This window comes from Pagrus pagrus, assembly GCF_965226575.1.
Source record: "Pagrus pagrus genome assembly, contig: HAP1_SCAFFOLD_58, whole genome shotgun sequence".
Taxonomy (NCBI): domain Eukaryota; kingdom Metazoa; phylum Chordata; class Actinopteri; order Spariformes; family Sparidae; genus Pagrus; species Pagrus pagrus.
Window position 1 is genome coordinate 180,834 of NW_028175405.1, and position 23,682 is coordinate 204,515.

Sequence of the window (23,682 nt, forward strand, 5' to 3'; positions counted from 1 at the left end):
GTTTTCAACAGTGGTCAAATCAAATCAAATCAAATTTTATTTGTATAGCCCAAATTCACAAATCACAGTTTGCCTCAGAGGGCTTTACAATCTGTACAGAGACGACACCCTCTGTCCTTCGACCCTCGATTCGAGTGAGGAAAAACTTGCCCCAAAAAAAAGCCCTTTTAACAGGGGAAAAAAAAAATGCGGAAGAAACCTCAGGAAGAGCCACAGAGGAGGGATCCCTTTCCCAGGACGGACAGACGTGCAATAGATGTCGCATGTACAGAGCAGATCAACGAGATCACGATGTATACAATTATAATGGATGGTTGACAGGAATGAAAGCACATAAAGAGGCATCACAGCAACAACAAAGAAATGCACATGGAAATGTGATTACTAGTGATAACAGTAGTAGTGGTTAACGGTAAGGATAGTATGTAGTATTGCATTACAATAATAGTAGTGGAACGTATGTAACAGAGATATGACTAATATTAGCGACAGTAGTGGTGGGTGTCAGGCAGGGCCATGGCAGTAGGCGCATCCATAATCAGGCAGGGCCATAGCAGTAGGCGCATCCACGATCCACGAACCGGGCGCGGCCAGGATCCATGGGAGCCTGTAGGACTAGAGAGCACAAGGACTCCGGGGAAGAAGTGAAGTCAGTGACATGCAGAGATGGGGCATGTATACAGGCATAATGTATACAGATGGAGAGGAGAGGAGGAGAGAGAAGCTCAGTGTGTCATTTGTCCCCCGGACTAGGCCTATAGCAGCATAACTAAGAGCTGGTCCAAGACAGGCCTGGGCCAGCCCTAACTATAAGCTCTATCGAAAAGGAAGGTCTTAAGTCTACTCTTAAAGGTAGAGAGGGTGTCTGCCTTCCGGACCAAAACAGGAAGATGGTTCCACAGAAGAGGAGCTTGATAACTGAAGGCTCTGGCTCCCATTCTGCTTTTGGAGACTTTAGGAACTACAAGTAAGCTTGCGTTCTGGGAGCGCAATGCTCTAGTTGGGTAATAGGGTAGTATGAGCTCCTGGAGATATGATGGTGCCTGACCATTAACAGCTTTGTAAGTGAGGAGAAGGATTTTAAACTCTATTCTTGATTTCACAGGGAGCCAGTGCAGAGAGGCCAATACAGGAGTAATATGATCTCTTTTCTTAGTTCCTGTCAGTACACGTGCTGCAGCATTCTGGACCAGCTGGAGACTCAAGTGGTGTGTTTAGTATATGGGAGTAGAAATATAGGAGTTGTATTATAAAAAACATTGTGACACTATGAACCACCCGCACAACTATGACAGTGAAAAACTAAAATTCTGTATTTCTGTGATCACAGCACACAGGATGCAACCTATTGCATTGCTCTTCCATTATTTAACAACCGAGGACATGCAATACACCCTTACATTATAAATAACACCGCTGTTAAGGAATAGTGCCTTTATACATGTGTAAAGACCAAATAATAATATATGGGACACTGCCACTTCCACCGCAGTGGGACACTGCCACTTCCACCGCCACCTATTGCTGTTCCAGCAGACAAGGTCCAAGACATCACTTTTCAGGCCAGCAACTACAGCATATCTGAAGAGGACAAGGTTAGTAGCTGCATCTGATGTTTTTCACATAAAAACAGTTTGAAAATCGTACAATGTGAACATAACTTTTCTCATTTTGTACTTCCATAATGATTATGAATTGTATAAGCTAATAGAAAACACTGCTGTTTGTAGAGCACTTTGAAAAGTCTTCTAACTGGATCTCGGGACGAAAATCAAGTTTTGACTAAAATCGGGAGAAAGTTCCAGATTTCAATAAAAGACATTAAGAGTGTTTGCCCTCTGGATTTACTGGACGACACCTCATGGACGATGCCGTGGCTGACAGATGATGTGAGTATGACAGTACTGTTAACATTATTAAATCTATTAAGACGTATATGTTTACAGTCAGACATGCAGTCTGACTAAAGATAAATGCTGTGGCTCATGTCAGTGTGCACTCAAGTGTGTGGTGACAATTTTTATGTGCTAAATCCTGCAAAAACTGATATCACCATCTTTTTTATTCAGGCTGTCAATTTCAGAGTGGCACAGATTACACGGGCCTGCAGTAAGGTAATATGAAGTACTTGTGTGTATGCTTTTGTCAATTCTGAACAAACACAACATCCTCAGTAAAGGTAGGAGACAGTAACACTTATAAATCTTTATCCCCACTGCACAGTCTGTGAGTTTGGCTCACTTTGACAACATTCTGTGGAGTCGGGACTGGATAAGAAATGGCCATGTCCAGGACAAAACTGTCAAACACTTAAAGGTGGGTTTGCCATTCTTGAAAGATGTATGTCTTTACAATCTGTCTTTTTAACATGGACATTTAATACTGAAATCGCTATTGTCTCCACTGCACTAGACTGCAGACCGAATATTTCTGCCAAGGCTTGTGGGTCACAGCACTCCTGAGACTGGAAACCACTTTATCCTTTGGGTAGGCCAACATGACAGCACATCAACCATGTCATAAAAATGATGTTAAACACATGTATATCACTATAATTATTCAAAAGAGATGCTTGGACCATGTTTGCTGCAGCAAAGTGTTAGCAACATGTTAAATTTGTGTGTAATTTTACTTCAAGAATTAAAGTGAACAGCAGGTAAACAGTAGCCAAAGTAGTATAAAAGTTATCACCCAAACATGCATTCAGAATGAAGAATGCAATAAACATATGATGCTATATTTGAAATACTATGCAAGAAATGTTTAACACTTATATTAATAAATAACACAAATAATAAGTGTAATGTGAGACATTTTATCAGTTACTAAAGGGGAGTTTTGCATTCCCCCATGGTAGTTGAGCTCATATTTGACATGTAAATATGCATTTTTATCTTTTAAGAAGACAATCATATTTACTCAAGTCCAGCATATAAATATAGGTCTCACACAGTGGACATGCTGCAATAAAAAAGTCATAGAACATTAGGTAAGAACATTTGTAATGATGTACTGTATAATTGATATGTTATTTTGTATAGCCTTAATGGTGTGATAAGACAGAGACTGATGGACAATATATAAATGTATAAATGCACCGATAACTTGGTTAGAAAGTTATCACTGTGGCTATCAAAAGCATTACTTTTTCTCTGTAAGACAAAACAAAAGATGTAACTGCAGATATATGTGCTTCTGGTATCTTTATGACTTAGGTACTAGACTTCTCAAACAAAGAATTGAGATTGTACGATTCTTTGAGGATTCAAACAACAATGACAGATGACGACATGGCTCTTCTGAGGTGAGAAGTGAAGACACAAAATTCAGAGGGTGGTTCAAAAATTTAGGCAAGGGAATTACTGTCATAGAAATGTGACCCCTTATGTTTTGTTATCAAAGTAATGTCTTCAGAAACCACGGAGGTCTCAAGGGATGGAAGGTCACATTCCCAAAGCAGTGGAGGCTGAGAGACCATGATAACTGTGGGATCTTTGTGTGCTCGGTAAGTAAACTGTTTCAGCTTTGTAGGAGCTGTCATCATTTGTAAAACACACAAACAGGATGACAACAAGAAATAACTGTTTTGTATGCCATTTGTGACTATGTTTTTATCCCAAAAAAAGGCAGCTGAGAATGAGGTCCAAAACAGAGATGTCAGCAATGACGATCTCTCCCTCAACCAGTGTCGAACTCTAAGAAGACACAATGCGGCTGAGATGATAAAAGGCCTGAGTGTTCAGGTCAGATATATTAAACTTTTCGCTTAAAGCCAATGTTTACTCAAAGAGAATTCAGAGTAATGTTATTTATGTTTTTATTTTTTTATTTTTTGTCATTCACACAGACTTTCCCACTCACCAAAGAAGACCTGGAAAAAATAAAATTTGAGGAGGACAGGATTCAGCAACAGGAAAAAAAAGCAAGCGACTCCAACTGTCATTGCTTAGCCTGGGAAAAACAAGCCTGCGTGTTTCAGCGGGTAACTGGCTCAAAGAGGTATTGAAGAAAGAAATTGAACAGCAATACGCAGCATTTGTGTAATGATTACTGCCAGGTGTTTGATACAAAAGTAGAGCATAATAAAGGTGTCTACAGTTTTAAGATAAATATAGTCGAATAAGCTGATAGACTGTTTCGATTTGTCTTGTAGAACACTCCACAGTCAAGTGAAAAACTTTTCTTGGCTCGAGTGTAAAAGCTGTGGAGGTTGGATACATTTTGAATGCGCAGGTGTGCAAGGAGACTGGACCACCAGAGAGTTCCATTGTGGTTGTGATCGCGACATGACTACATATCTGTAAGTATATGACACATGCTCATGTTCCATTAAATAACCTAAAAAAATAAATAAATAAATAAAAAAAACCTAATAAAATATCTCAAATAATTTGCTGTAATTTTATCGTTCTGTCATTACTGTATGAAATATGACCATAATTTGTTGAACAGTGATGTTTTTAAATTGTGCTAGTAGTACGGTACTTTAGCAAGCTGACTTTCAAAGAAATTACAATGTTTTTAAGTGTTGTCCTCCAGCTCAAAAGTCAATTAGGAACATTTTCTCAAATACATGTCTTTGCTATATTGCAATTACAAGCCGACCTCATAGTTCATGCTTTTACTTCTTGCAGGGATAAAGATATTGTGGAATCCACCCAGGCAGACAGCATTTTGACTGACAAAGAGATCAAGGTATTACTGACAGATTTCCCTTTTTGGGTTTGGGGTTTGGTTTGAAAGAATAATGACATCCTTTTTCAAACCTGACATGTTGCTTTTTAAAGGTATTTGGACTGATTAAACTATTTTGTATTCTCAGTGTTTGGAGATAGATCTTCTGTCAGGTCGCATTCTGTCAAACAGAATGTACCTGTTCAGGAACACAGGATAAGACCCAACACTGAAAGCATTCTATGCTGACCACCTGTCTGTTTTTGACGACATAAAGGTAAAGATTATACATGCATGTAATGCTAATATATTAATAAACACCTTACAAATGAAAAAAATAGTTCATGGTGTCTCTACGTATGAAACGCATACAATATGAAAATAAAGGCAAATATTAATGTTGTCATTATCAATATTTCAGACAGGAGAACTCATTGTCAGGTTAGAAGGGCTTGTTGCCAAACAAGTGGCTGTTGCTGAAAGAGATGCCTACTTAATTGAGGTCATTTTGCCAGAGGTAAGTACAACATAATTTTTTGTATCCAAGTTAGACAAATAAAAAGTTAATTATTTCTTGCCCGGGGGATTAAATGAATTGTGACAAATAAAATAAAAAATTGTTCCAGGTAGTCATCGAGTGGCTAACACAGCGGTTCAGCATCTGCCGGTATGAAGCAGAATGTATTCTGCTAAGTACCACCTTTTTGTGGAACAAGATGGAATGGTAATGTATTAACATTTAGAAACAGTATTTGCAAGTCAGGGTTAGGGTTAGGGTTAGGGTTAGGTGAGTGGTAAAGCATAGGGCAATATTTCAAGTCTGTCTTCTATTTATGTAGCGTTACCCATCCAAATTTGTCAAATCAAGTGGATATTTGATAACAGTAGTCCATTTTTGTATAAAAACATTTACTGTGTAAAAGTGTCAATATATTTTTTTAAAACAACAGAACGTCTAAAAATGGCACAGAAATACACATCTCAAAATAAAAAACATTTTGAATTTCTAACAGAAGCCCCTAGAGCAATTTTGAAGAAAATAAAGTCTATGTCATTTTCTAATACATTAAGCAATGACATTATTGCAGCATCACAAATGTCACAAATTAGTATAGTGATCAACAATCATCCCGTACCACGAGATCTCGCGATATAAAATCGTTAAGCTATTTTTCGTGGAGGTTAAAAGCTGTCTCGCGATATGAGTAGCTACAGAACAAATGCAGAGCGGCAGCTCGTATAACGGAGTCTGACGTTCAACTGGCAACATTTAGAGTGCTTGGTGGAAGCAATAAGCGGCACACGGTGACAGACAAGACGGGAACAACATGTAAGCACTATTATAAGCACTAATACTACAAAATAGTGCCGTACACTGCGGCTAACACGAGCACTATGCAAAGACACCCACAGATAGCATAGCCGAAGTTTTACAAGCATCTGCGAGTGACTGCGAGCTTCAGATGCTAAACCATGGTGTTGCTACTGTGACCGACAATTTACGCAAATTGTCGTTGTAGTTGTAGCCAGCTGTCTTTATCACGCTTGAACAAAAAATTTGTCAGTCTGTGTTTGCACTTTAAGTATTGAGAGACTATTATTATTATTATTATTATTATTATTATTATTATTATCTATTAATTTCTCATTTGAATTTATGGAAAGGAGTTCAGTAACAAGGTCACACACTAGAACTGAAATGACGTTCATTACAAGATAAGAACTATTTAAAACATTTCACGATGGATCAGCATTGTTTTGCATTTTGTGCAAACACTATTTTTCCAGTCACATATTTCATCATTGAAGTTGTCTTTGCAAATAGTGTTCAAAAAACGTCTCATTCTCGTGAACCCAAAATCATGTAGTGTCTCTGTCATGAGCTGGGTGTATCATCACACCACTGTTTTTCAACTAATCACGAAAGAGTTCAAGTGCTGCAGTTACATATTCAAGCTTCCACAAATAAACTTAATGCCTTTTCCATGACTTGGCAGGTTGGAAAGTGGAACTGCCCCAGGTGCCAAATGTGTGCAGACAACAGGAGGGCCTCACACAACGCACTTTGAGGAGGTACTTTATTATTCAATGATAACTACAATTTTTACTTGCATAGTAATTACCAGTCATAAGCGATCATCATCATTCACTGACATTTTGTGCAACCCAACACATCCACATATATGCCAAAAGGTACAAAGTACATCAGTGTTCTAATTTGGATAAATACTCAAGTAAAGTTTTGGTGCAGTAATTTTTAAAATTTTATTTGAATTTGTCTGCACAGCTTTCTGATGAACTTCTTGTGGAGGTGTTTCTGGAAGTCATCCTCATGGAAGGAGATGGCCATCGCAAAGATTGCACTTGTATGCAAGACGTTTAGGGACATTGTATCAAGTAAATGGTTCCGGAAGAGAGCACATTACAGATGGCTACAAAGTAAGTAACAATAACGTAAGCAAATGTATATACAGTGCCTATAAAAAGTATTCCCATAAGCTTTGGCTGGTGAAGAACCCGGGCAACAGTTGTTGTATACAGAGTCTCTCCCATTTCAGCTGCTGAAGCTTTTAACTCCTTCAGAGTAGTCATAGGTGTCTTGGTGGCCTCCCTCACTAGCCTCCTTCTGTGTTTTAATTATGTATTAATGTGTTGTTTTTTTCTCAATAGGTGTTGTGAATCTTCAAAAGTTTTCTTCTGCTTTTCAAGAAGAACTCAAAAGCATGTACACTATTGAACCTTGCACTGCCTGTGGATTGCTATACAAATCCTTCCCTGGAGGTATAAATGCCAGTTTTCTGATTCATAACAGTGCGCTCAGTTGCAGTTTTTTGGCTTTGTTGAGCTACATTTCATATCAGCAAACACCTGTAATGTGTTGTAATGTCAACCTTAACTGTTCATATCTCTCTTCTTCTTCAAGGATATATTGGGCAAGGGAGGAGAGTATGGAGCCAGAACGGTGACTTTAAAATTTGGCATCCAAAAAAAAAATTGGCATTGAAAACAAAACCAGTACTGAAAAAGGAAACATTGGCATTGAAACATTTGTATTGAAAACAGTTGTATTGGCATTGAAACAAGTATTGGCACTGAAAAAGGAAACTAATTAAAATAATTAAAATCTGAAAATCTTATTATTTTATTTTATTGGGATTTTTTGTATTTTTCAATGACAATCTTGAGATTTTTTCTTCATGTCACTTTTTTTTCAGTGACAGATTTTTTTACAATGTCAGTATTTTTTCAGTGTCACTGATTTTCAGTTTCAACTTTCTGTCACTGTTTTGGCGTCGAGAGGGAGGGGTCTGAGGGGAGGGGCAAGTAGAGCGTGGTTTGCATATAATTTGCATATCGGCATCCTGAAGAAGTGCGCAACCCGCCATCAGCCCGAAGCCTCTGGCATGGTGGCATTGCTAAAATGTCCAGTCCACCGGGAACTTCCAAACCGCAAGTAAGTCTGTTTTTTTTCTCTGCTATTTACATGTTTATTCACATGCAACCTGGCCTGTTTGGTTAGCTTTTAACGGCCGTTATGTTGTTTTTGTAGAGGTCCGCTGGAACATGTAAGTTTCTAACATTAGCCGTGTTGGCTAACTTAACCTGTGGTTAATGCAGGATCAAAAATAAACACCCGCCAAGCGCCGAACACGGCTAAAAGTCGGTTTTGGCAGAAAAATAAATTAATGTCATGTGTCACCGGCCTGGCGGTAAATACTTGTTGCTGCCAAGTAATAATACATCACAACAGCGGCTAACAGTAACATAGCCTGGGACGTTAACATTGACATGATAAACAGCAGGGCTTCGGCTGTGTAGTTAAGCTACTGACATCCCCAGCACACGCACACACACACCATACAGAGTCTCATCTTTGAGCCGCTAGCTCAGCTTCAACGCAGGTATGCCACAATAACTCTTACAAGGGCCGCGAATTTGCTTCTGGTGACGATAAAAATGTTCCAGCGGACTCTGTTTCCAGCGCGGTCATGGAGAGTCTGAGCAGCTAACTTACTGAGCTGTGACTACCAGCTCTGCTTTTCTCAGTTTACCTGCCACTGACAGATGAGCCAGAAAGTTAAATGTGGGCCCTGAGTAAATGGTAGCTAATGTTAAGTCTCCAGCCCTGTGATGTTTTGCCGTTGTGTTTTTCACAAAGACCCTGGCCGAGTGAAAGTTAACTTTAAACGGCTGTTGTGCTGGTTTGGCAGCGGTCCACTGAAACCAATGCTAAGTTATTAGGTGTTGGCTAGCTAATCTGTGGTTAATGATAGTTAGCGTTAATTCTCCAGCCCTGTGATGTCTCTTTTCTTTTTCTTTAGGAGTTAGAGGCCAGTGTTATTGCTGCTGCACAAGGCCTCATAAACGTGCTAACGCAAAATATTCAGCAGCATCACACCCCAGCACAGCAGAATCCAGTGCAGTCACATGAGCAACAGAATCGACAAGCACAAACAACAAAACAAACAGTGCAGGAGGAGATGACCAGGTGTTTAATTTATTTGTGATCATATGTTTGACTTATTTGATGGAAAATTATATTTCATAATGTTGATTTATTTTCATCTGTTAACCTCCCACATGCAGGTCATTTCCTGGCTTCTTTACCAAAAGGAAAGGCAAAAACCGCTTTTCACCCTTACAAACCACTCAAGGGAAGCCGAAAGTCTGTAAGCCATTCAGTGTGTATGTATATTTGGTGAATAAGGGCTGTACCAGCACGCCTTCTGCACCTGAAGAGCTGGAGTTGAGCCAAGCAGGGTTGGGGAAGAGGTCCCTCACTTTGACGGATGATATGAGCCATGCAATGGTATTGCAACCACTCTTTAAATTTAAGTTAATCATAATTTTGGCATTACAGTCCAACTGCATGCACACTATTAAACTTGTCAATATACAGTAGTTATTGTGATGCTATTACTATACAAAACAATTTAAAGTATTAGTTATAAATACTTTTATTCGTTTTATTATACTGTCCTTTTTTAACCGCCTTTTCCCATTTCTGTTATTGATTTCTCAGGTAAATAAAATTCTCATTGAAGAATATCCCAAAATGGAGGGGGTGGAAGGGTGGTTGTTCTACAAGGCTTCAGGTGCATACCATTTTCAAACACCTTTCCTTTGGATGGTGCAGGAACACCAACATTCAGAACTCTTTCTCTCACTTTCTGTATTTGCAGGTGGCCACGGTAGAAGAAAATTGCTTGCCATTCCTCCTGATGTAGACGGGTATACAGGTAGACTGATTCGCAGTGTTTCGGGTGCTGGGAAGACGACCATGTACATTGTTCCACTGCAGCAGGACCTTGATCTTACTCCACTGCCATCTGATGCCACTGAATTTCAAAAAATGCCTAAGGCTGCATGCCAAGTGTGCAAAGAAAACATGCCTCTGCATATCCTAGCATTGCACATCGAGGGTTGTATGGAGTCTGCAGCAGATGATGATGATGAGGTAAATGCATATAACAGAGAAGATATGGCGAAACAGTACATATATTTGGGAATCACAGTGTAATAAATGGTAAAATACCATCACATTGTTTTGTAGATGGTAACACTATTTCATAACACATAAAACATATCTCAATATCTTATATATAAACTATACTCCTAACAATGATACATTTGAACTTTACGAAGCAAGAATTAAACCCTGTACTGTAATAATTCAGAACATCATGAAGTGCTCTGAGTTCCTCAGATGTTTTTTATAGACAGTTGAGATAATACACTGTTTGCAAAAAAGTGTCCGGAAATTTTTATTGTTTCTATGTATGTCGTAGCATTGATTATTTCTCCTCCTATGTATTTATGGATACAGCTGTTTGTTACTTTACAGGACTGGCAGAATGAGGTCGAGGTTCTTTCTGTCACAAACTCACCACTTGCGCACCCTAACAAAGAGTCCAGAGATTGTGGCCAGGTAATGATTTTGAGCTGATATCTTGAAAGATATGTAAAATTGCAGACAGAGACCTTGTGCAATTGATTTGAATATCTGTTGTCTACAGGATAGAAAGGAATGCCCTATATGTTGTGGCTGCTTTCCATCAGATGAAATTGTTCTGCATGCAAGCCTGTGTGGGGAAAGGTTTGCCATTCTATCATGTTATCATACATTTTATTTCCCCAACATATTGTCTTTGTTAAAGCTGTGTCTCCTTGTAATATATCTACTATGCACTATATCAGGGATTTGGGATTAATTTAAATATAATTTGCATCTTTATTTTAGCCTTCATAATGCACAAGAAATGCTGTGATAACACAAGAGTGTAATGGCAAGGTTACTCAATGGGCATCTAGGTTGACACATAGGTCCAAAATAACATCAGTAGAATGCCTTTTTACCATTGTTTTTCAGGTGTGCTGAAACATAAACATTGATATATTATACTGAATATTACATACAAATTGAATGTTTTAATGTGTTTTTGTTGATCCTTGTCAGTCTACAGGACATGTTGAACTACAGTACAGACAGCTGTGTGCTACGGGAGGGAAGCGTATCTATGGCCGATATGTCTAGGTGATTTTTTACCCCCATCTTTTTTCATCAGTCATTTGTTTTCCTACGGTGTCATTAAATTCAAAGTTAAGTAATTGATTTTTCTCTCTTTTTTTTTCTTTTTTTCTTGCTGCTTTTTAATAGTGACGATGATGTCCTCCAGTGGCTTGCAAGCCAAGTAGATGCAAGCAAAGATTTTAAGATCTGCATCACCCGGGACAACCTCGTCCAAAGAGGCCTAATTCAGTGGCAGAGACAGAAGAAGGGCTCCCCTGTCAACAAACTCAATGTGACTTTCATTGGCGAAGCTGGAATCGACACTGGAGCATTAAGCAAAGAATTTTTGACTGGTAATGTATCTTTTATGACAATCTCTCGCACCAAACACTACTGAAATCAGGTTCATAGGTACAATATTTTTTTATTTACTGAACGGTGTTTTCTGTCATCATTTATTGTATTTAGAAATGATGCATGGCATTGAGAGGCGATTGTTTGAGGGCAGTGGCAAGAAGGGAAAGAGTCCTGTCTACTCTATGTGTGACCTAGAAAATGGTTTCTACAGGTTTGCATTGTTTCCTAGTTATCCTACATTATGCAGTTTATGCAAGTAAAAGTAAAAAGTCACAATTACAATGTCTGCACTGTTTGTTGATGACATGCAGAACTGCAGGAGAAGTGTTTTCTGTCAGCCTAGCTCAGGGTGGCCCAGCACCATGCTTCTTCAGAAATTGGTGTTACCAGTTTCTTGCAACAGGGGACTTTGATGCTCTGCAGCTGACCAAAGATGATGTGGATGATCTTGAATATGCCTCACTCATAGAAAAGGTGAGTACATCTGCTATGAACAACTGTGCAAGACCATTAAAGGCTTTTCTTAGTGTACAGTATTTCATTGCTATACTGTTAATAAATTTGTTGTAATTTTAGGTGGAGGCAGCAACTGATCTGACACAGTTGACAGATGAAATCGTGAGTTGTGGTTACACTGGTTTGCTAAAGATGGACCGAAAGGACAGAATCATAAGGTCCGTACTTATTTTCCAGAGTACAATTTTTATTTTTATATAATTCATTTTGATGCACCCAGCATCAGTAGCCACTATAACAGAATAGTATTATTACTGTTTTTAGAAATGCAGCATTTGAACTTAAAATATAAATTTGTACAGCCTTGTCTTAGTCTTAATTTAGTTGTGTGGAAAAAAGCATGTATTTCCCTTTTGTTTATGGGTCTTCTGCAAATCAAGACAAACTTTGTTCCCTGTTCTCAATAGAGCCATTGTTCTGCATGCTACAATGCGTCTGACTCCTATGCTTCAGCAAATTAGAAATGGGATGAAGGTCTACAACCTTCTGGATGTGATTGGGAAGCATCAAACTCTCTGCTCAAACCTGTTTGTCCCCAAAGAGGACGATGACAGAGTAAGGATTCTGGGCATTAAATCATCCAGATTTGCTTTACTGCTATGACTTGATAATATGCTTAGAAACCCTACAGGATGTAGTAGTAGAGCTGCATCTCTTTATGATTGATACCATTATCTTTTTATGACTTTCTGTTATTGCTTTGCTTAACCTTTTTTGTTTTTGAAGAATACAAAGTCATATGTAATGTGGACCTGTGGTCTTTTTTCAAAGTTTCTATGTGTTCCTATATGTGTAGTCAACCCTCCTCCTTTTTCCCCCCCTTTTGCCCCCCCCCCCCAGCCGGATGCTGATTACATAATGAGTATCCTAGTGCCTGAGCTGAGTGAGAAGGGAAGTCCAAGGCAAGCAAGAGAAAATGCCATCATCAACTTCCTCCAGGACTTTCTACAAGACCTGGAAAACACAGGTTTGACTTAACCTGTCTTTCTCACATTTTAAAGTACTATACATATTTGCCATGCAAACAGCTGTTACCTAAAATGAGTAGAGCAGAATATGATTCCACGTACATGACCTACATTTGGCACTTATTATAGCACTCCACCAAAAAGGACCATCAATAGATTTCCTTTTTAGAAACATTAATTTTGTGGGTAATGGCGGGTGGCAATGCTTATGGCAAAATGGTCCAGGTTTTGAACTTCACTAGAGCCTTTCTGGACTTTGCCCTCCACAGCCCAAAGACATAAGTAATAGATCAAAATACATGTTTCTTAAGAAAAAAAAAAATTCCCAGAATGCAGGAATATTGTTTAAGCTTATGTGTCCCCTCCAATGTTGAATGGAAACATATGCCTGTGGTGACAACATAGTACACTACAAATGTAATCAAAAGATTTCATACTGTATACCTGGTATTCTTTTGGATTACATTATTCTAGGACTATTCCTACCTTTTGTTTTTATCTTTCAGTTATGTCAGTGTATATTAAATAGAAATGAATGCAGTAGGGTTAGTTGAAATAGGCCTTTGGGATTAATCGTGCAAATTGGTAAATAGGGTTGGCTTCTTGCAGTGTTGGATTTTTACTCCATTGTAATGAAATACTCTGATTTGTTTTATCATGCAGATCAGAATGAAGACCAGAAAATGTGTGAGCCTCTGACCCAAGAGGAGCTGCTAAGTGAAGGGCACTGGAATCAACAAAAGCACGCAAGCCTGTCTGTCCCAACAGTAATGCAGTGGTTAACTGGACAAAGGCACAAGCCCCTTCTTCCATCAGAGAGGGCAGATTTTAAAATAAATCTAATATTTGAACACCACTGTAATGAGAAAATGCCTGGTCACCACATTTGTTTCCCACTTGTAAGTGCCTGCACAAATACAATAACTATTCCTGTCGAACATATGAAAACATACACAGAGTTCAGAGATATAATGACAGTAGCAATCAGAATGGGTAGAGACTTCGGTCGTGTGTAGAGGTCATGTTTTGTGACCACTGATGTTTACTTGAAAGTCAGCCAGTATTGTGAATTTTTTTTGGCATTTTTGTTAAATCTGTTCAGTGAGCTATTTATTGTTCTGTGAGAGTCTTAATAAAAAAAATACAGATAGCAAATACAGATAAGTCAAACCATAAAAACAGCTCAATATTACGGTTTGGTTCTTCACACTTGATTCTCCCATTGCATTGTTTTTTTAGTTTGGGATCACTGCTAACAGTTTATTTGAAAAAAGGTCATTTAAGAACTCTGTATTTGCATTTTGTTTACAGCGCACTGACAAATGTACATGTAATGTAAAACCTTGAAATGTGATGCTGTTCCTCAAATTACAAGGTTACGTGTACTATTGAAAAGTTGAAATTGTTCAGTCTTCCACATACACATTAGTTTCAACATGTGTATGGCAAATTCATGTCATTTAAGTGAAATCAACTTTGTGGGGGTTTGGATTTTTTACTAAATCGTCAGCAAAAATTAACTTGACAACAATAAATATGGACATAATGCGGTCTGTGGCCTTTATCATTTTTTCATTGTGAATATTAACTGAAGTGTTTTACTTGAGTATGTCTACAGTATTATGCTGTAAAATGGAACTAATGTGCTGTTTTCCACTGAAAAAAAACCCCAGCATTTCACTTAAGAGCCCAACACAATACAGATGCACATTATACAGCATGAAAGTGTTCAAATTCACATAGCTTTATTTTAAATTCTTCATTACCAAGATATCAAACATGACATACTGAGTTTGGTAGATGTGTAATGCAGTGCGAGATAACTGTCTAATGGTATTTAAGACGCCAGTTTAAAATATCTGCATACACTAGATTTAAAAGTTTGGCCAATAAAATTGTGGGAGGTTACATTTGGTTGTTTAAAACAAGTAACAGCAGAATAAAACTGGATCTCTTTTTACCATGACAGACTGAGTTGTTTATATACTGCATAGTAAAACCTATATATCCTAAACAATCTCCACAATAGTTCTGCACAAATACCTATTCATGCAAGCAATTACAATTTCATTTGTCTAAGAATCAGAAACAATTTTTTTGAAATCACAGAAACTGTTGAACATCTATTCTATATTGCAGACTGCATGTTATCCTGCAAAGTTTGAGTGAAATGTTACATAGTCAAGCGCAGCCTTGTAAATGTCTCTTCCATTGTCCTGGGAGGGAGTGATAGGATTGATGGCTGCCCTCAGTCCAGCCATAGCCTGTGGCCCCAGAGGGCACTGGATGGGTGGTAGAACTACTCCACCAGCAGCAGCAGCAGCAGCAGCAGGAGCATCTTCTCTCAAACTGTCAGGGTTGAAGTCCAACAAGTGATCTTGCAAATCCTATAAATGGCAAGTAATTTTGTTATAACACTTGCCTTTTGTATACTTCACACATTTGATCTTCAAAGAATTCATTTTAATTTGTTGAGAGTACGAAAATACTGAATATACATTGTCGTTAAAACATTTTTTGACTTCTGATTTGATCTATTTTTGCATTATTTGTCACAATTGTTTCAGATCTTAAAATATGAGACAATGGGTAAACCTGATTAAACATAGCTTGGATTCAACATTTTTGAGGTCTACCTCTAGATTCTCTGGAGCAGCCACAGGATACTGGAGAAATCCAATGGTCCAAAGTTGATTGGGAGTCAGGTTTTGTTCCGTACGCAGAGGATGGTTATCCCACCCAGCTGTAAAAGTGTCTAGGTCCATTTGGAGGCGTGGTACAAATATGTACTGGGCACAGAATAACTGCAGGCTGTTGGAGGGATCAAGCAGGCACTCCTCTTCAAGACCATGAAGTAGCTCATAATATACCCTTGTTACTGCCATCCACACGTCACGCCATAAGCGCTCCACTCTTAAGGAACAAAAATACAAAAAGTGCACCGTATTAATATTAGAATCACAGCCAGGGACACTCAAAATGTAGGTCAGACTTGGTTTCTCCTCTCTGCCTGCTTGGTGAACTGACTGACGCAACTGTCTTGATATGGATGCACTGCTATCCATTTCCTAGGTAACCCAAGGTTGAGATCATCTATATTTTGTTTCATTACAGATAGACTCTCTGTAGAAAGTGTTGCATGTATTGTAACATAATAGATTGCTTCTCTATTTTTCTCTGCAAAACGTTGAATGGGTTGCCAAATATACCCGGGCTGGCCATCCATATACCTGGGTGGCCCGCCCAAGTAAAGTCTATATGTGGGAAACATTGACTTAAGTTAACTTAGGTAAGCATGGTGTCTTGATTTGAACAAAAATCCAAGACTCTTCACGCATGTATAAAGTGGTGAACAATAACCTAATTTGGACACAGTGCATCTCTGTAGGCCTACGAAGGATAAATGCTTCCTGTGAGGATGTATCCTTCAGATTTGGTTTGGTACTGCAGTGTTCACTCTGTATTACTGTTGCAAGTCTCCCCGGCTGGCCGTCAATAAGAATTGACTTGCTCCCAAGAATTTCTATGACAGAAATCATTTTTACATAAATCATTTCTGGTGAAGACTGTTTACAGCGAGTCTGTGGATTATCCAAATTTACTAGGACAGAGATGTTGGTGTTACGGTCTTTGCAATGCAATTCTTTAATGCTTTAGGCATCAAAAAACAAATCATTGGGTTAGGGTTACTTAAAAGAAACACAACTTTGATATTTACCTTTGATTATGCACACTTTTCCCAGATATGTAGCTTGCTCTGCCACAGCCACGAATAGTGAACATGCATTGAGCAATGCCGACATTTTCAACCCCTTGGTCTCCTCTAACTCTAAATTATGACATAAGAAACAGAGATAAAGTCAAATGTTTTCAGTCAATGAATTTTGACAAAAAGACAATCATGCTCTTGCTGTTTTCTTACCTTAATGGAAAGCCAAACTTTTCAACTGAGCTCATGAAGAAGCCAAGTGCTGTTGATGCCTTGTTATTATTCGCAGAACCCAGGTACATTATCTAGAGTATAGTGACAAAATACTTGCGTGAATGTGCCACACTAAATAGAATATGGTAATACTAGGCTCAGCCGCATTGCTTTTTGAAAAAGTGTCAAATGTTTACCTTTCGTGAATAACCATCAATTCCAGCGAAGATAACAATACCATATCTGAAAGGAAAAATAAATTATCAGAAAGTGTATCAACTCTTAAAATTATAATAGCTCTACATACACAAATCATTAAGTGGGTCAATTCAGATTTTCATACAAGGTATTTCCCAGGTTTTCAAGTTTCATGTTAACTTACCATGAACCCATGTAACATTTAGAATCTTTTCCCTACAGAATTGCATGTTTCTTTTCTCACTGTGCAGTTATACTGTCAAAAAAAAGTTATCTTCATGATTCTGCTTTAACCAAATTACAATAAAAAAAATTAGGGTATTCAAAAAGGTTTAATCAGCAAAGATGGGCAGCATCCTCCGGTATATTTTCCACAATATTAAATGGATGGTTTACTAGGGGGGTATACAAGACATCTACCATCACTTTATTAAATAATTTCTTAATTAATTAATTTCACACTGTCCAAAGAGGACTACACATTCACTGGAGACAACTGCAAAGACCTTAAAGAAAAACTGTCAGTATTCAAGATGATGTTCTTGAGATGGTCTCATAGAGTGAAGTCCAATTATTTGTAAAAGCTGCACTTTAGACGGGACATCCCCCTATAATATGATGAAATGAAACTAGCCTCAGTGTGTAAATGACTGTTTTTTCCCTCCTTCATTTCATGTAACAGTTAAACCAATGTTGTACACATAACCATGTTTCATTATGTGTGGCACAGTAGACTTTTTCCTGACTGTATGACATCCTCATCCTGTTTTTTTATGGTAAACTACTGCATTTACTGCCTAACGCTGAATTAAAGAACCTTAAAGAACCATGCTAAAATGATCAAGGCTTCTTCAGGAATGTTCTTAATTTACAGCATGCATGCTGATCCACACAGTGTGGAATGGACTAAGAGTCACTAAGCAACAATCATTAAATAGCTACCCATTCACATGTTGAAATTTTATAGAATGGGGGCACAAACTAACTGTATGTGCAGCTTAATTAATAAACTGTATTACAAAAGTTTGTTTTGTTGTAATACAGCTCCAGCAATCTATAGCCTATGTTGTAATAGCATACAAAATCTACCAGCATCCTTCAAACATGAATAGAACTTATTTGTAAAAGCTCAAGCAAGACTCCCTCTGCAAACAATTTCAACATTTATACATATAAATATATGAACATATTATAACAATATTCTTGTAAAACATAACAAACACACACACACACCTGATAAGTTTGTGGTTTGTGTCCACGTGGACCAGTGAGTGGGGACCCTTGACAGAATATGTTCTTCTAGCAACACAGCCTAAACGTGCCATTCTCTCCAAGATCCCTGCAGAATCCACCCTGTGCATGGATGCTGAAACCTGCTCCCATCTGACTCGGTGTCCCATCGCTTGCAGTTCGCCCTTCATCATTCTATAGCCTATGTGCGGCATCCTCAATTTAACTGAGCGCACAAGATTGTCCAGCTCCATATCTGTGATATTGCTGTATGATCCCGTAACTGATAGTCCATACTCACGCATCCGCCGATATACTGTCCTTTTGCAGACACCCAGGAGCTTAGCTACACAGGGGATGGACAACTGCATGTCGATAAGGTTTTGGAGACATTCTTTAGAAATTGCAAGTTTTGGCTGTCCCCTACCACCCCCCAGAACCTCTACATAGGTGGCAGCTGGATAACTCTCCTCTTGTAAACGAAGAAGTCTTAATAAGTCAGATAAAGCACGAACAACATCTTGAGGCAGCTCTACTACATTGGCAAAAGAGCGTAGAAGTCCCACTTCATGACTTAAAACAAAGTGCAAATAATCCAAATCCACAGGCTGACGTCGCAGAACTTCCTGAAGCCTTCTCAGCATTCTCTCCATGAACTGCCTCACAATCGAAGGTTCCTGTAATTAATATAAAAAAAAAAAAACACTAATGTGATGACACATTTATCAGAGCTCAAGTTGCCATGACAAGCTACTCTACCTTAGATCTGCCATACAGCTATAGAAATGTTGAATTGGCGCACATTTAATTAAATATTAATTACGTTTAAATCAAATAATTTAATGTTAGAAACCCCCCTTTCCACATATGAGCAAATGCAAAACTTTAATTTTGATTTCAAATTAGCTAAGCAGAACTCAGTGCAATTCATGAAATAACAAAAGATGTTATTTAAAGAAACTTGTCATTTCCTTGGATCGTCAGCGCAAAAAGCCAAATATATAAAAGTTAATAGGTAAACATATTTTGATTAACTTACCGTCATCTGTTGGGGTCGCGAATCTGCCATCTCTCTCAACTTCAACAACACCTCCCTTGAACTGAAGTAATATTCCGGGTTTGTGCTTGTCGATTCTGTTGCTCATGTGACTGCACTGGATTCTGCTGTGCTGGGGTGTGATGCTGCTGAATATTTTGCGTTAGCACGTTTATGAGGCCTTGTGCAGCAGCAATAACACTGGCCTCTAACTCCTAAAGAAAAAGAAAAGAGACATCACAGGGCTGGAGAATTAACGCTAACTATCATTAACCACAGATTAGCTAGCCAACACCTAATAACTTAGCATTGGTTTCAGTGGACCGCTGCCAAACCAGCACAACAGCCGTTTAAAGTTAACTTTCACTCGGCCAGGGTCTTTGTGAAAAACACAACGGCAAAACATCACAGGGCTGGAGACTTAACATTAGCTACCATTTACTCAGGGCCCACATTTAACTTTCTGGCTCATCTGTCAGTGGCAGGTAAACTGAGAAAAGCAGAGCTGGTAGTCACAGCTCAGTAAGTTAGCTGCTCAGACTCTCCATGACCGCGCTGGAAACAGAGTCCGCTGGAACATTTTTATCGTCACCAGAAGCAAATTCGCGGCCCTTGTAAGAGTTATTGTGGCATACCTGCGTTGAAGCTGAGCTAGCGGCTCAAAGATGAGACTCTGTATGGTGTGTGTGTGCGTGTGCTGGGGATGTCAGTAGCTTAACTACACAGCCGAAGCCCTGCTGTTTATCATGTCAATGTTAACGTCCCAGGCTATGTTACTGTTAGCCGCTGTTGTGATGTATTATTACTTGGCAGCAACAAGTATTTACCGCCAGGCCGGTGACACATGACATTAATTTATTTTTCTGCCAAAACCGACTTTTAGCCGTGTTCGGCGCTTGGCGGGTGTTTATTTTTGATCCTGCATTAACCACAGGTTAAGTTAGCCAACACGGCTAATGTTAGAAACTTACATGTTCCAGCGGACCTCTACAAAAACAACATAACGGCCGTTAAAAGCTAACCAAACAGGCCAGGTTGCATGTGAATAAACATGTAAATAGCAGAGAAAAAAAACAGACTTACTTGCGGTTTGGAAGTTCCCGGTGGACTGGACATTTTAGCAATGCCACCATGCCAGAGGCTTCGGGCTGATGGCGGGTTGCGCACTTCTTCAGGATGCCGATATGCAAATTATATGCAAACCACGCTCTACTTGCCCCTCCCCTCAGACCCCTCCCTCTCGACGCCAAAACAGTGACAGAAAGTTGAAACTGAAAATCAGTGACACTGAAAAAATACTGACATTGTAAAAAAATCTGTCACTGAAAAAAAAGTGACATGAAGAAAAAATCTCAAGATTGTCATTGAAAAATACAAAAAATCCCAATAAAATAAAATAATAAGATTTTCAGATTTTAATTATTTTAATTAGTTTCCTTTTTCAGTGCCAATACTTGTTTCAATGCCAATACAACTGTTTTCAATACAAATGTTTCAATGCCAATGTTTCCTTTTTCAGTACTGGTTTTGTTTTCAATGCCAATTTTTTTTTTGGATGCCAAATTTTAAAGTCACCGTTCTGGCTCCATAGTAGAGGAGAGAGTCGTGGGTACTACAGTGAGCCACCTCACCCAGGGTTCTGTAGCCATACCTGCGCTCCGACAGAGGAACCAGGCGATTAAAACGGGTAGGAAACATTTGTGCACAACTGGACACAACCTGTTCAAACTCCTCCCCTCTGGTAAGCGCTGTGAGCTCTGTACGAGGAACCCAGTGGTAGAAAGAGTACTGAAAATCTGTGTTAAAGTATGAATACAGTTACATTACTAAAATATTAAAACTAAAACTCAATTTCAACTTCTGGTCTTAAAATCAGAATCAGAATGAGAAAGAAGTTTATTGCCAAGTAGGTTTTCACATACAAGGAATTTGTTTTGGTCTCGAAGCTATGTGTGCCAAACAATAAACAATAAATAGACAACATGATAACGAGACAGACAGAACCATAAGTGATAACAAAGTGAAAGAGATATGGTGTCAGTGGGGGTCAAGCAAGAGGTAAGAGTCATTTTCAGTGTCAGTGTCAGTGGGGGACCGGGCATTGTTTTGTGAGGCCAACTGCAGTCTGCAGCCAACTGCAAAAAAAATCATACTTAAGTAAAAATACTAAGCATTCTTCTCAAACGCTACTCAGTATGAGTTGCCTTTTTAGCGGTTGATGTTTCACACATTATCTATAGCATGCACGCTGTTCAGCCCAGTGGTCATGGTCACCTCTCCAAACCTGTGCCTGCAGCAGAATTTTTGTTTGTCCACATATGAGGGTTTTCATTGGCCCAAAACTTCCCACAGGCCATGACTGTGATTAATAGTTAGATCAGTCACAGTGTCAATAACCCTCTAACACCAAAACAACCATTTCTAGACTATATTTTTGTAGTTTGAAGTCACTGTTTTTAATATGCCTCACACCTGTTACCATTATCCTTTCAGTGTGTCATTGTCAGGCTTAATGAATCTCTCATCCCTAGTGTAGTACTAATGGTTCATTTGTGTTCTGCCAAGAAGAAAGCAACGAACTAGACTTTTTTGTAAATTTTCTTCAAGCTTTTCTGCAAGCTCTGTTTTTTTCTGTCCCCCTCACTCTCTCTCATTTCTCTCATCTTCCTCCTCCTACTTTCACCAGGTCTCTCTGCTGAACCATTCACCCTCCAGCAACTAATCGTTCCTGACCTGTTCAACAATGGTTATCTGTTTGTGTTATGGAGAGTTTTTGACAATAAAAAATGACTACACCCTCTAATGTTTGTTATGTATTTACCCTGTCCAATTAGCCTAAAATACTCATAGAAACACATTTCATATACTAGTAATGTACTAGTATGTCTATCTAACTGAATCTTCACTCTCAAGCAAATGTTTGAATTAACAGTAATATGTGGTGTAAACAATACATATGTGGATTGTCATTTCAGACTATCTGAAGGTGGATCATAGAAAATACCCCAATACATTAATTTCCAACAGTTGTTTGATACAATGATTCAGACTGAATTTTTTATACGAAGTAATGTATTGTTGTGTTCTCCTAGTAAAGGAAGCCTGTCAGGAAGTATTGTTTAGTTGGTTGGCTCAAAGTTTCTGCTATCGATTAGTCAGACTGGCTACGGTGGCTGGGCTTACAGTAGCCATGTTAGCTAAGGCTATCGCTTTCATTAGCTTTAAGTAGTGTATTGGCCCAAATTTAGACATATTACTTTGCTATCATATTGCAAGAATCCCACGTGTAATTACTGTCTATATGCCTACATCCCACCAACATAACATCCAAAAGAAACACATAGCCTACGTTCCTTTATTTACGGCAATGTGTTAAGTTAGCATTGTTAAAAAAGACTACAACAATGTATACATTTATGGCAGCACTTGTCGTAAAACCAGCCCAGCGGCACTACATTTGCATATCCATCAGGGGACGGTACCCATCCAGCAGTCTCTCAGAAGCATAACGCTCTCTAGCAGCACACACCGTCATGTGTCGGCGGAATATCAGCGGCATAACAGCGGCACAACAGCGGCACACCACTCCTAGGAACGGTATAAGAGTCTGGGGATCGGTATAAGCCACTGAGCAGCAATCGACATAAATTTGGCCACCTCTACGAGGAACGGCATAAGGCTCTAGGCATCGGTATAAGCCGCTGAGCAGCAATCGACATAAATTTGGCCACCTCTCCGAGGAACGGCATAAGGCTAGGCATCGGTATAAGCCGCTGAGCAGCAATCGGCATAACTTTGGCCACCTCTCCGAGGAACGGCATAAGACTCTAGGCATCGGTATAACGCAAAAGTTTTGCGTCGACAAATTTTTATTGTTGACATAATCGATTACGTCGACTAATCGTTGCAGCCCTAGCCAACACAGGTTTGTACAATCACGAGGGCCAGAGGACGTGGTTTCAAAGAAATATACTTTAACAAAATGGCTTAAAATGACTAAAGGAGGGTTGCAGGCTTAGCTGACCCAAGGGGGAATATGCAGATAGAGCCACCACACTGGCAAAAGAAACAATGGTGAGCTGGGGCTCACCATGGCGGCAGGGAACTCAAAAAGGGACAAAATCCAAACTATAAACCAACAGTGCACTGCAACCAAAAGACTGTGTCAAACACCACCACCAGGGGAGGACTGCCACTCGCTTGGGCCTCAGCACCTGTTGTAAAACAAGAAAAACACAAAATTAACACAAGGCACAGTGTGGGGACCTCT

General features: G+C 39.0%; 2 protein-coding genes across 4 annotated transcripts; one reads left to right on the forward strand and one right to left on the reverse strand.

The window, feature by feature from the left end:
• Positions 1–5,107: 5,107 nt before the first annotated feature.
• Positions 5,108–14,579, forward strand: LOC311253867 (uncharacterized protein). 2 transcript variants are annotated; one of them, XM_084384334.1, is made up of 20 exons: positions 5,124–5,191; positions 5,301–5,398; positions 6,672–6,747; positions 6,962–7,113; positions 7,345–7,455; positions 7,598–8,128; positions 8,997–9,163; positions 9,262–9,484; positions 9,698–9,770; positions 9,858–10,132; positions 10,520–10,603; positions 10,692–10,771; positions 11,132–11,209; positions 11,333–11,538; positions 11,654–11,753; positions 11,854–12,016; positions 12,119–12,216; positions 12,466–12,613; positions 12,899–13,025; positions 13,690–14,579. In XM_084384334.1, exons 6-20 carry the CDS (start codon positions 8,096–8,098, stop codon positions 14,040–14,042), a joined length of 2,208 nt encoding a protein of 735 aa, XP_084240460.1. In that variant the 5' UTR covers positions 5,124–5,191; positions 5,301–5,398; positions 6,672–6,747; positions 6,962–7,113; positions 7,345–7,455; positions 7,598–8,095; the 3' UTR covers positions 14,043–14,579. The 2 variants fall into 2 exon arrangements, with proteins under 2 accessions (XP_084240461.1, XP_084240460.1); XM_084384335.1 differs by lacking the exon at positions 5,301–5,398 and having other exon boundaries at positions 5,108–5,191.
• Positions 14,580–14,754: 175 nt separating this feature from the next.
• On the reverse strand, positions 14,755–20,604 carry LOC311253869 (uncharacterized protein). 2 transcript variants are annotated; one of them, XR_014621995.1, is made up of 8 exons: positions 20,496–20,604; positions 19,416–19,627; positions 18,380–19,053; positions 17,146–17,402; positions 16,949–17,040; positions 16,745–16,855; positions 15,663–15,939; positions 14,755–15,413 (listed from the first exon to the last, which is right to left on the reverse strand). XR_014621995.1 is itself a non-coding variant. In XM_084384336.1 (8 exons), the coding sequence occupies exons 2-8, from the start codon at positions 19,443–19,445 to the stop codon at positions 15,174–15,176; spliced, it is 1,470 nt and encodes a 489-aa protein (XP_084240462.1). In that variant the 5' UTR covers positions 19,446–19,627; positions 20,496–20,604; the 3' UTR covers positions 14,755–15,173. The 2 variants fall into 2 exon arrangements, 1 of the variants encoding a protein (XP_084240462.1); XM_084384336.1 differs by having other exon boundaries at positions 17,146–17,191.
• Between the last annotated feature and the right edge of the window lie 3,078 nt (positions 20,605–23,682).